The 14022-nt window shown below is 36.0% G+C and overlaps 1 protein-coding gene across 8 annotated transcripts in view; it reads right to left on the reverse strand.

Moving 5' to 3' along the window:
• Window positions 1-13345: 13345 nt before the first annotated feature.
• MAK (male germ cell associated kinase) overlaps window positions 13346-14022 on the reverse strand; it is a 55859-nt gene continuing 55182 nt past the window's right edge. For 7 of the 8 annotated variants that reach the window (XM_053223155.1, XM_053223158.1, XM_053223157.1 and 4 more), the window contains one exon: window positions 13346-13759. In XM_053223155.1, the coding sequence (XP_053079130.1) occupies window positions 13605-13759 (155 nt within the window). In that variant the 3' untranslated portion in view covers window positions 13346-13604. The remainder of the gene's footprint in view (window positions 13760-14022) is intronic. The other variant, XR_008298715.1, reaches the window with a different exon arrangement.

A 14022-nucleotide genomic window follows, 5' to 3' on the forward strand; every position in this document is an offset into this window, starting at 1 on the left:
TCTTGGCGTGTGACTCTATATAGTAAAAAAGCTTGTTCTTGTTTTCGGAGCACCCGGGTGGCTCAGTTGTTTAAGCATCTGACTTTGGCTCAGGTCATGATCTCATGGTTCGTTGATTCAAGCCCCGCATCAGGCTCCGTGTTGACAGCTTAGAGCCAGGAGTCTGCTTCAGATTCTGTCTGTCTGTCTGTCTGTCTGTCTCTCTCTCTCTCTCTCTCTGCCCCTCCCCTGCTGAAGCTCTCTTTCTCTCAAAAATGAATAAATGCTTAAAAATTTTTGAAAAAAAAGCTTGTTCTTATTTTCATTTGTTACTTCCATAGTTTTATTTCTTAGGTTTCTATTTTTGTTGCCCTTAGAATTTACTTTTGTGTGATGTTTCAAATTAGGGATCTTTCTGAATTCTGTTCTCCAAAAAAACACATTACCTTCAATATTGTTTATTCAGGTGATATATCCTTCTCTCGTTGCTTTGAAATGCCACCTTTACCTTGTACTGAATTTCCATATTTGAGACTGATTCTGTTTCTAGTATCTTTCATAGATTTACTTATCTCTGTCTCAGTGCCAAATTATATTCATCACTAGATTTATATATATTTTGATACTTGGTAGTGCACGTCTGTCTTTGTTCCTCTTCAGATTTTCTTTGACATATTAATATATAATTTTTCCAGATAAATCTGGAATTAGCTTTTTTTAAAAAAGATTTTAGTTTTGGGGCGCCTGGGTGGCGCAGTCGGTTAAGCGTCCTCCAACTTCAGCCAGGTCACGATCTCGCGGTCCGTGAGTTCGAGCCCTGCGTCAGGCTCTGGGCTGATGGCTCAGAGCTTGGAGCCTGTTTCCGATTCTGTGTCTCCCTCTCTCTCTGCCCCTCCCCCGTTCATGCTCTGTCTCTCTCTGTCCCCCAAAAAATAAATAAACGTTGGAAAAAAAAAATTAAAAAAAAAAAAAAGATTTTAGTTTTGAGTAATCTCTACACCCAACATGGGGTTCGAGCTCATGACCTCATAATCAAGAGTCACGTGCTCTTCTGACTGAGCCAGCCAGGTGCCCCTAGAATTACCTCTTTATTTTTAAAATTTACTTCGGATTTTTGGTATGATTGCACTAAATTATTGGTAAATTTTGGAGGAATTGAAAACTTTAAAATATTTATTCTTCAACCCAAGAACATTGCTTGTCCCTTCATTTAATTTTTTTCCTTGAAGTTTAATTAGTATATAATATCCTATTAATTTCAGGTGTATTTCATAGTGATGTGATATTTTTATACATTATGAAATGATCCTTGTAAGTAGTTATCATCTATCACCATACAAAGTTATTACAGTATTATTGACTATATTCCCTAGCTGTACATTACATCCCATGGCTTATTTTGTAATTGGAAGTTTGTACCACTGAATCTCCTTCACTTATTTCCCCCCCACCCCCAGGACCCCACCCCTTCAGTAACTTCCAGTTTGTTTCCTGTATCTCAGTCTGTTTTTATTTATTTATTTTTTTAAGATTTTTTTTTTTAAGTTTTTTTATTTTGAGAAAGAGAGAATGAGTGGGAGGAGGGGCAGAGAGAGAGAGTGGGACAGAGGATTTGAAGTGGGCTCTGTACTGACAGCAAAGAGCCTGTTGGGGGGCTCAAACTCATGAACTATGAGATCATGACCTGAACTGAAGTTGGATGCTTAACTGACTGAGCCACTCAGGTGCCCCAGTCTGGTTTGTTTGTTTGTTTTCCAATTAATTAATGTTTTTGTGAGAGAGTGCATGTGAGTGGGGAAGGGCAGAGGGAGAGTCAGAGAATCCCAAGCAGGCTACACACCCAGTGCAGAGCCCAAAGTGGGGCTCCATCTCACAAACTGTGAGATGATGACCTGAGCTGAAATCAAGAGTCGGGCGCTTAACCAACTGAGCCACGCAGGTGTCCCTGGTCTGTCTGTGTTTTGTTCTTTGTGGTTTTTAGGTTTCGCATACAAGTGAAATAGTGGGGTATTTGTCTTTCTCTGACTTCTTTTACTTAGCATAATATTCTCGTGGTCCATCCATGTTGCCACAAATGTCAAGCATCTCAATGTTATTTATGGCTTAGTAATAGTCTATTGTGTATACACACACACACACACACACACATCCCACATCTTCTTTATTAATTTCTCAGTAGACACTTAAGTTGCTCCCATTAGCTATTGTAAATAATGCTGCCATGAAAATGTGGGTGCATGTATCTCTTTAGATTGGTGTTTTTGTGTCAGTGCCCAGAAGTAGAATTGCAGGATCGTATTGTAGTTCTATTTTTAATGTTTTGAGGAACCTCCGTATTCTTTTTCACAGTGACTGCAACCAATTTACATTCCCACCAGCAGTGCTCAAGAGCTTCCTTTTTCCCACGTCTTCGCCAACACTTGTTATTTTTTTGTTTTTGATACTAGCCATGTGTGTGTGAGATGGTGTGGGATATTTCATTGTGATTTTGATTTGCATTTCCTTGATTATTGATGTGGAGCATCTTTTCATGTGTCTGGCAGACATATATGTATAACTTTGGAAAAATGTCAATGCAAGTTGTGCTCTTTTTTAATCGGGTTATTTGTTGTTTTGATATTAAGCTATGTAAGTTTTTTATATACTTTAGATATTAACACCTTAATCAGATACATGATTTGCAGATATCTTCCTCCATCATTAGGCTGCCATTTCATTTTGTTGGTTTCCTTCGCTGTGCAAAAGCTTTTAAGTTTGATGTAATCCCATTTATTTGTTAGCTTTTGTTGCCCTTGCATAGGAAACTGGTCCAAAAAATAACACTGATGTCAAAGAGCTTACTGCCTAGGTTTTCTTCTAGGAGTTTTGTGGTTTCAAGTATTGTGTTTCTCTTTAATCTATCTTGAATTTATTTTTGTATATGGTACAAGATAGTAGTCTAGTTTTATCTTTTGCATGTGGCCATCCAGTTTCCCCAGCACAATTTTTTGAAGCATATGTCCTTTACTCATTGCTTATTCTTGCCTCCTTTGTCATAGATTGACCATATATGTGTGGGCTTATTTCTGGCTTTCTGTTCCGTTCCATTGATTTATGTGTTTGTTTTGTGCCAGTACCATACTGTTTAGGTTACTATAGCTTTGTAGAATAGTTTGAAATCAGGGAACACGATGCCTTCAGATTTTTTCTTCTTTCTCAAGATTGCTTTGGCTGTTGAGGGTCTTTTGTTGTTTCTTATAAATATTAGGATTCCTTGTTCTAGTTCTGTGAAAATGCATTTAACATTTTGATGGGGATTGCACTGAATCTATAAGATTGCTTTGGGTAGTAAGGACATTTTAACAATGTAATTCTTCCAGCCCATGAGCCCAGTATATCTTTTCATTTATATGTGTCATTTTCAGTTTCTTTCATCAATATCATATAGTTTTCAGAGTACAGGTCTTTCATCTCTTGGGTTTTATTCCTAGGTGTTTTGTTCTTTTTGATGCAGTGGTAAAGAGGGTTGTGTTTTGTTGTTTTTAATTTTTTTTTTTAACATTTATTTTGAGAGAGAGAGCAAGAGAGAGAGAGAGAGAAAGCACAAGTGGGGAAGGGCAGAGAGAGAGCGAGACACAGAATCTGAAGCAGGCTCCAGGCTCTGAGCTGTCAGCACAGACCCTGATGTGGGGCTCGAGCCCACCAACCATGAGAGCATGACCTGAGCCAAAGTTGGACACTTAACCACAGGTGCCCCAGGGGTGTTGTTTTTTAAAGCTTCTTTCTGATAACTCATTATTAGCATATAAAAGTACAGTTGATTTTTGTGTGTTAATTTTGGATTCTGCAACTTTACTGAATTCATTTATTTGATAGTTTTTTCGTGGAGTCTTTAGGGTTTTCTATATATGTTATCATGTCATCTGCAAATAGTGATAATTTTGCTTCTGTTTTTCCAACTTGGATGGCTGTATTTCTTTTTCTTATCTAATGGCTGTGACTAGTACTTCAGTACTATGTTGAATAAAAGTGGCAAGAGTGGGCATTCTTGTCTTGTTCCTTATCTTAGAGGAAGCTTTCAGCTTTTTGCCGTTGAACATGGTGTTAGCTGTGGGTTGTCATATATGGACCTTATATGTTGAGATACATTCCTTTTGTACCCACTTTATTGAGAATTTTTATCATGAATGGATGTTGAATTTTGTCAGATGGTTTTTCTGATACCTATTGAGATGATCATATGATTTTTATCCTTTGTTTTATTAATGTGGTGGATCATGTTGATTGATTTGAAGATGTTGAACCATCCTTGCATTCCTGGCAAAACTCCCACTTGATCATGGTGTGTGATCCTTTGTGTGATCATGGTGTGAATTTGGTTTGCTGATATTTTTTGAGGACTTATTTATCTTTGTTCATATGGGCTATTAGCCTACAAATTTCTTTTTTTGTAATGTTTTTGTCTCATTTAGGTAGTAAGTAATGCTAGCGTCATAAAATGAGTTTGGAAGTGTTCCTTCCTCTTTAGTGTTTTGGGATAATTTGATAAGGATAGTTACTAACTCCTCTTTAAATGTTTGGCAGGATTCATCTGTGAAGCTGTCTGGTCCTGGATTTTTGTTTTGGGTGGTTTTTTTAATTGTTTTGATTTCATTATTTGTAATTGATGTATTCATATTTTCTCTTTATTCATTATCAGTCTTGGAAGGTTATGTGTTTCTGGTAATTCAGTTTTTTCTAGGCTTTCCAGTGTGTTGGTGTATAATTGTAGCAGTCTCTTATCATCTTTTGTATTTCTTTAGTGTCAGTTGTAATTTCTCTTTCATTTCTGATTTTATTTAGTTGGTCCCTCTCTCATATTTTCTTGATGAATCTGGCTACAGGTTTATCGATTTTATCTTTTCAGAGAACCAGCTTTTGGTTTCATTGAGCCTTTCTTTTTTGTCTTTCATTTATTTCCATTCTGATCTTTATCATTGCCCTCCTTTTACTAACTCTGGGCTTTATTATTGCTGATTTTGTTGTTCTTTCTCTAGTTCCTTTAGATGTAAAGTTAGTTATTTGAAATGTTTATTGCTCATTGCTATAAACTTTTCTTCTAGAACTACTTTTACTGTGTCCCATAGATTTTGGAAAGTCTTGTTTCTATTTTCATTTGTCTCAAGATATTTTTTGATTTTATCTTTGAGTTTTTTGTTGACCTATTGGTTGTTTAGTAGCATATTATTTAGTCTCCATGTGTTGTGTGGGTTTTTTTTTTTTTCAGTTTTACTTTTGTAATTGATTTCTAGTTTCATACTGTTGTACTTGGAAAAAATGCTTGATATGATTTCAGTCTTCTTAAATTTATTGAGACTTATTTTGTGGCCTAATGTGATCCTGGAGAATGTTCACTGTGCACTTGAAAAGGTGTGTTCTGCATTTGGGGGATGAAATGCTCTGTATGTATCTAACAAGTCTATCTGGTTTGCTGTGTTGTTTAAGGCCAGTGTTTCCTTACTGATATTTTTGTCTCAATAATTTGTCCATTAAGGTAAGTGGGGTATTAAAGTTTCCTGTTATTACTGTATTATTGTCAGTTTTCCTCTTTATGTCTGTTAATATTTGTTTTCTAAATTTAGGTATTCCTGTGTTGGGTATGCAAATATTTGCAAGTGTTTTATCTTCTTGGATTGACCCTTTTATCATTTTGTAATTTCTTTCTTTGTCTTTTGTTTCAGTATTTCTTTTAGAAGTCAGGGGTTTTTTTTGTTGTTTTTTTTAATGCTTATTTATTTTGAGAGAGAGAGTGCACGTGCACACACAAGCAAGGAAGGGGCAGAGAGAGAGAGAGGGAGAGAGAGAATCCCAACCAGGCTCCAAGCCATTAGTGCAGAGCCCGACACGGGGCTCAATCAATCTCACAAACCATGAGATCATGACCTGAGCTGAAATCAAGAGTTGGACACTTAACCGACTGAGCCACCCAGGCACCCCTAGAAGTCAGTTTTGTCTGATGAGTATTGCTACTCTAGCTTTTTGTTTCCATTTGCGTGGAAAATGTTTTCCATCTCTCCACTTTCAGTCTGTGTGTGTCTTTAGATCTGAAATGAGTCTCTTGTAGGCAGCATATAGGTGGGTCTTGTTTTTTATCCATTCAGCCACCCTGTGTCTTTTGATTGCAGCATTTAGGCCATTTATATTTAAAGAAATTATTGATAGATGTGGACTTACTGCCATTTTGTTCATTGTTTTCTGGTTGTTAATTTAGTTTTTTTAATGTCTTCATATATTCCTTTAGTTCCTTGTATTTCTATTAAGATTATTGTTGGATACTGTAGAGTTTTGATGAATGGTAACTTTTTTAAATTAGGTAGCAATCTGAACAAAATGAGTTGACACTACTATAAATGCCTCTGCTGATCCACTCAAGCATTACCTGCGTTAGGTTTTATTAGCTACCATTTATCTAGTCCTATGGCTTTATGTTAAAGTTAGAAATACTATGGGACGCCTGGGTGGCTCAGTCGGTTAAGTGTCCCAACTTCGGCTCAGGTCATGATCTCACAGTTTGTGAGTTCGAGCCCCACATTGGGGTCTGTGCTGACAGCTCAGAGCCTGGAGCCTGCTTTGGATTCTGTGTCTCCCTCTGTCTCTCTGCCCCTCCGCTGCTTGTAGTCTCTCTCTCTCTTTCTGTCTTTCTCTCAGAAAAAATAAACATTAATTTTTTTTTTTTTAAGTTAGAAATAACATACTTGGAGTTACTGACAAGGTCAACATTGTTCTGGAGACATTAGATAAAGCAGTAAAACTATGAGAAATAAATGAGGTCTAAATTAATAGTGGAAAAAGAAATTAAACATTTTAAATGGTTAATATGTGTCTATCTAGAAAATCCAAGAGAAACAATTCAAAACATAATAAATTAATGAGAAAGTTCTATAAAGCAGCAAGAAAGAAGATAAACACTAAAATCCAGCAACTTTCTGTTAACAGTCATACTCTGCTCTCTCCCATACAATTGCTAATACTGTAGTCTAAGCCTCACCATCTTCTAGTAGAACTCTTTGTTTTCATGATTTGGCCCAACAATTCTTTCTCTTCTGCCAGGAGGTAGAAGTATATTTCAAGTATATTTAGATTCCTAGACTTAAAACCATTCGGTTCTCTCTCAACATTTAGATTTCTTTAGTCTCACGAACGTCCTTTTCTTTTTCTTAACACCCATAATAATTTGCCAATATACAGTTTTATGCATGCTTATTTAATGTGATCAGGACAAATGACCCTTTTGTCACCATCGTATATGCTACACTTTAGTACGTAATGGGCACTTAGTAAATATTTGCTGAAAATATAGACTGATCCAATCTTCTTTTTAAAACTGGACTTGATTTTTTAGGACCATTTTGAGAAGATAGTACAGAGTTCCCATATACCCCACCCCCCATCCAGTTTTCCTTGTTATGTTAGCATGATACATTTGTTACAACTAATGAGTCAATGTTGGTACATTAATTAAAGCCCATATTTTGTTCAGATTTTCTAAGTTTTTAAACTAATATTGCTTGTCTGTTACAGAATCTTACCTAGGACCGCATGTTACATTTAGTTATCATGTCTTCTTAATGCTCCTATGGCCTATGATTGTTTCAGATTTGTCTTGTTTTTGATGACTGTGATAGTTTTGATCAAGTATTTTATAGAATGCTCTTTTGTTAGAATTTGTCTAGCGTTTTCCTTACGGTTAGACTGGAATTCTAAAATTTTAGGAGGAAGGCCATAGAGGTCAAGTGCCATTTTCATCACATTCCTATTAAGGTCACCTATGTGGATATAGTATTATTGTTGATTTTGACTTTGATCATCAGGCTTGAGGTAGTATTCAGTCAGGCTTCTCCACTGTGAAGTTACTCCTTTTTTCCCCCTTCCCCTACTGTACTCTTTGAAAGGAAGTCACTATACATACTCTGTACTTAAGGATTGGGAGTTGTACTCTACCTCCTTGAGGGCAGAATATCTACATAAATGACTTTGAATTCTGCTGTTTGGGAGATTTGTCTCTTCTCCCCTACTTAATTATTCACTTGTTTATATCAGTATGGACTCAAGGATATGTATTTCCCACTTTGGGTTATAATACAGTATTTCTTTATTAATTTTCTTTCTCAAATTGTTGCAGTTTTGGCCGTCGGGAGCTCTTTCATTTGGCTCCTGTGTCCCTTTGACGTAGCCCGTCAACATAGGCTTCTTTTGCTTGCTTGCTTTTGCTTTTGTTTTTTTAGAACTTTGTTCCTTTCTAGCACCGTAAGATCCTCCAGTATCATCTTGTGTATTTCATGCTCAGCACTAGAATCAGCCATTTCTTCAGACTGGACAATGGTATCAGAAATCAAGATCTGGATGCTAGATCTGCTTGTTGCTACTGGGGTGAAATCTTTTATTTGATTATAATTATATCTTTAATCTTTTTAATTTTTCGTTTGTTATTTTTTCTAATTTCTTAAGCTAAATGCTCAAATTCAGCATATTTTCAGTGTTCCTAGTTTTATTTATTTATTTATTTTTTCATAAATGGATCCATTGTATCCTTTTTTTCTCTGAGATCTGTTTTGGCTGAATTTTGCAAGTTTTAGAGGCATGTTGTTCATTTCTAAAGAGTGTTTTTTACTTTTCCTTTTTGAATCATTGTTTAGAAAGATATTTTTAATAAGTGGATAAAATTTGGAGACATATACCCTTTTATTATTATAGTCTAGTTTTATTAAAATGTGGGAAAAATGTGGCTTATGTATTTCTTTATTTGGGAGATTGTAATTTTCTTTGTGATCTAATATAAGGTCAACTTTTTGTGAATGCTATATATATTCGAGAAGTGCATGAATTTTTTCCTTATTGGTTGAAGTATCTCTATATGGTATGTATATCAGATAAACTTTGTTTACTGTATTATCCAAATACTTATTTACTTATTTTAGGCTTCTAGATCTGTTGAGAAATAAGCCTCTTACTCTGATTCGGTTGTTTTTGTTTTTGTTTTCGTTTTTGTTTTGAGAGTGCACACATGCATGTGTGAGTGGGGGAGGGGCAGAGGGAGAGCGAGAGCTAGAAGTTTAAGCAGGCTCCATGCCCAGCACAAGCCCGATGCAGGACTGATCTCACAATCGTGAGATCATGACCTGAGCTCAAGTCAAGAGACAGACGCTAGACTGACTGAGCCACCCAGGCGTGCTACTCTGATTGTTTTTATATCCGTTTCTTCTTGTATTTATGATAAATCTTGCTTTGTATATTTATCTTGTTTTAAGTTTTATTTGGAAAAATTTCAAATCTACAGAAAAGTTTCATTAATATTCATAATTACTCACATAACCTCTACCTAATTTTAATTCATTTGTTAACATTAGGTACATTCTCTCTCACTCTATCTGTATCTATACATGTGCCTATATTTTATATATATAAACCATTCAGTTGTCTCAGCATTGAGTTTCTTTGTTTAGTCTCTATAGTGTCCTTTTATATATGTAATATAAAATATAAGCATAGATATAGTAATCCTCAACCAGATATTAGCAAATTGAATCCAACCGTGTATAAAAGGAATTACATATTATGACCAAGTGGAATTTATTCCAGATATACAGAGCTGATTCAGCATTCGAAAAGCAATTAACGTAATCCATCACATCAACAAGCTACAGAGCAAAAATCATATATATAACCAATGATGATAGCAATAGATGTAGGAAAAGCATTTGACAAAGTCTGAAACTCATTCCTGATAAAACTCAGCAAACTAGGAGTAGAAAACTTCCTCAGTTTGATAAACAACGTCTGCTAACTTCGTACTTAATGGGAAGAAACTAGATGTTTTCCCACTAAGATCAGGAACAAGACAGGGATGTTCACTCTTGCCTCACCTATTCAACATTTTACTGGAAGTCCTTGTAGTACAATAAGACAAGAAAAGAAAATAAAAGATAAACTGGGAAGAAAGAAAGAAAACTTTGTTTGCAGATCACATGATTGTCTATGTAGAAAATCTCAAAGAATTAACAAAGAAACTCTTGGACTTAATAAATGGTAATAAAAGGTATTAGGTACAAAGTTAATACACAGAGTCATTTGCCTTCTTATATATGAGTAATGAACAATTTAAATTTGAAATTAAAATACAATACCATTTATATTAACGCTAAAGAAGAAATGCTTAGGAATAAATCTAACAAATATTTATAAGATCTATATTAGGAAAACTACAAAACGCTGATGAAAGATGTCAAGATGACAATAAATAGAGATGGTCCATGCACTACAAGAAGAGAATATTTTCAAGGTGTCAGTTCTTTCCAACTTGGTCTAGATCCAGTCCAATACAACCAAAATCCCAGTAAATTATTCTATGGGATGTTGGCACCTGACTCTGGTTTATATGGAGAGGTAAGAGACGCAAAGTAGCCAACATAAAATTGAAGGAGAAGAACAAAGTTGGAGGACTGATGTTAACCTGACTTAAAACTTCTGTAAAGCTATAGTAATCAAGACACTGTGGTATAGGTGGAAGAATAGATACAGATCAATCGGACAGAATAGAAAGCCCGGAAATAAAGTCAACTGATCTTTGGTGAACTAGCAAAGGCAATTCAGTGGCAAAAGGATAGTTTCTTCCAAGAAATGGTGCTGGAACAACTGGAGATAAACATGCAAAAAATGGAAAGAAAATTTAGACCTAGACCTAACAAACGTGAAATAGGTCACAGATATAAATGTAAAATATAAAAACTCCCAAAGCTAACAAGAGAAAATCATAGGTGACCTGGGGTTTGGTGATGATTTATTACATACAACACCAGAATTATAATCCATGAAAGAAAAAAATGACAAGTTGCATTTCATTAAAATTAAAAATTTCTGCAGTACACAAGACACTGTTAAGAGAATGAAAAGATAAGCCAATGACTGGGAGGAAATATTTGCAAAAGACATAATCTGATAAAAGTCTGTTATCCAGAATATACAAAGAACTCTTAAAACTCAACAGTAAGAAGGGGCACCTGCGTGGCTCAGTTGGTTAGGCACCCAGCTCGCAGTTTCGTGAGTTCAAGCCCCACATCAGGCTCTGTGCTGGCAGTGAGGAGCCTGCTTGGGATTCTCTCTCTCCATCTCTCTCTGCCCCTCCCCCACTCACGCTCTCTCGCTCGCTCTCTCTCAATAACAAAACAAATAATCCAGTGTTTAAATGTGTAGAAGATCTGAATAACACTTGGTAAAAGGAGATATATAGCTGGAAAATAAGCATATGAAAAGATAGTCCACATCCTATGTTGTCAGGGAACTGCAAATTAAAATGACATACTGCTGCACTCTTATAAGAATGGCCAAAATCTAGGGCACTGATAATCTGCCAACACCAAGTGGTGGTGAGTATGTGGAACAGTAGGAACTCTCATTCACTGCTGCTGGGAATGCAAAATGGTGCAGCCACCTTGGAAGTAGCCTGCTGCTTTTTTACAAAACGAAATATATTCCTACCAGATAGTCCAGTAATTATGCCTCTTGAATTTACGCAGATGAGGTGAGAACTGATGCCCACACAAAAGTATGCAATGAATGTTTCTGGCGGCTTTATTTATAATTGCTCATCCTTGAAAACAAGATGATCTTCAGTGGGTGAATGGATAAACTGGGATGCATATATACAATGAAATATTAGCTAGCAGTAAACAGACATGGAGGAAACTTAAATTTTGAAAGAAGGCAGTCGGAAAAGGCCACATACTGTATGATCCCAACTACATGACAATTCTGGAAAAGGAGCACAGTGGAGACCATAAAAAGATTTGTGTTTGCCAGAGGTTTGGTGGGGCGAAGAGGCAGTGGAGAAGGATGACTAGGTGGAACATGGGATTTTTTATGGCAGTGAAACTAATCTCTATGATACTGTCACGGTCGATATATGCCATTATGTATTTTGTCAAAACCCAGAGAATAGACAACACAAAGTGTGAAACCCTAGTATAAACGAAGGACTTCATGTACTCATACTGGCTCATCAGTTACAGCAAATGTCCCCCACTAATGCAAAGTGTTAATAGGGAAAATTGGGGAGGGGCCCTTAAGGAGGGGTATATGGAAACTCTGTACTTCCCAATTAATTTTTCCATAAACCTAAAACTGCTAGAAAAACAAAAGTCTATAATTAAAAGAACAAATAGGCCTCAGAGTAGAAGTATAAAGTTTAAAAGTGTAAAGAAAACACACCAGTTAACTATATTAATTTTAATATCTATCAAGTGTAAAATCTTCCAGCAACACAAAATAATTTTTTAGCTTTGAGACACTAATTAAAACTGTACAAATAGATATAGCCATTACCATCATCATAAATTACTCTTCAGATTTTAACAGTTTTCAACAAGGTGAGCTGAATCTTCTATACAAAAATACCGTATTACTATTATTTTATGATGTCTTTGGATAATGTCCACAAGATGATGCCAATTACATTAGCATTTGTTACAAAGTCAAAAAACATAGAAATTACAGTTGATAACAGCATTATTCTTTAAAAAGAATATACAGTATTAATGTTCAGTCCATAAAATGGCAAATTTAAATATAGTCCCAAGTTCAAGATGTCTCTTTTAAGTACCAGTTTAGAAACAGAACTAAGAAAAAAAAATTGTACTAAGTGAATCACTGCTATAGCAACTGAATTGCATTTGCTCTTGAGAGTAAATATCAAGGTCAGAGCCAGGTCAGCGATCTGCAGCGCAGCAAGAGTTTGGGCGAAAGCTGGAGCACCTCATCTTTGTGTCTGGTAGGAACATGGAAACAAGGTATTTTGAAAGTGTGATGAGCAAACATCACAGTTTCAAGAACTCTCTTAATGATGTAATGATGAGAACCTTGGTTGATCTGGGAGTCATTAAGCCATTGAGATTGATAGTCACCACGAATTCACAGGAGTTGTGTTGGTCAAAGTCAAATAATAGACTCTTTCTCCACTAACATCGGGTGTCATAATTTTGAAATCTTTACGTTAAAGATAAATTTATTCCGAAGAAAGATGCCCTGCTCAAGAATTACCACTGCTTCCATAATTTCAGAGTAGAAAACCAGATGATAAAATCAGCGTGCTCTGCCATTGCCAAACTGGTAAGATAGAGCCTTAACCAAATACGAGCTCTGGTTGACAGACCACCGAGGTTGCCATTTAAAAAAAAAAAAAAAAGCAACCCAAAACCAAGCAAAACAAAAACACCTCTGAGGCCAATCAAAATATTAATTAATTTAGGCAAATAACAGATGAAAGGGAAAACATTCTAAACACTTACTTTCTGGAGGCTTTTTTAAAAAAGTGTCTTATACTTAGTAACTATTAATTGGTAGATCAAACACTTGATACTTTGGCAAATAGTTTATTCAATACTTTGTAAAGTCCTACCCGTACGCGTGTCAGCGCTGTGGGCAATTGATGCTAAGAAATTGGATTTCATTTGTAGGAAAGAAAGAAAATAGTAGGAGATGATTTTTGCTCTGCAGAGTACCCACTACTTCGTATTGCTTCCAGAACTCAGAAATAGACATCTGTACACATTTCCCAGGGTCTGGGGACTTGCATGGACTCTATGGAGAATGCTGTGGGGCTTTGCACCATTCTCCTACCGGTGTCCGCCATATTTGGCCACCCAGTCTGTCCTTCCGTGCACTGAGGGAACCGGCTGCACACGGTTCACAATGTTAAGATTCTTGGCCGTAGGATTGTAAGTAGGTCCTGAAAACTGCCCCCGACCGGGTTTTGTGTTCCAGGTGTATTCTGGAAGAAATCAGAATTGGAAGTTAGAACTTTATTCATTGGATTGTCAAATTGAAAATAAGGCAGTTTAAATCTTTTCATTTCATGGGGGAGTTTTGAATTTATCTTTTAAAAGATTAGTTCAGTGGTCTCTAAGGGTTTTTTTTTTTTTTTAATAGTAAAATGAAAAACTCTAGTGTGGTGTGATGTTGATACAGAATTCTCAGTAGCTCACTGGTTTACAGTTCTGACTACTGCTGCTGCTTTTATGGGTTCACTCAAAT

Source organism: Acinonyx jubatus, chromosome B2 (genome assembly GCF_027475565.1).
Source record: "Acinonyx jubatus isolate Ajub_Pintada_27869175 chromosome B2, VMU_Ajub_asm_v1.0, whole genome shotgun sequence".
Classification (NCBI taxonomy): domain Eukaryota; kingdom Metazoa; phylum Chordata; class Mammalia; order Carnivora; family Felidae; genus Acinonyx; species Acinonyx jubatus.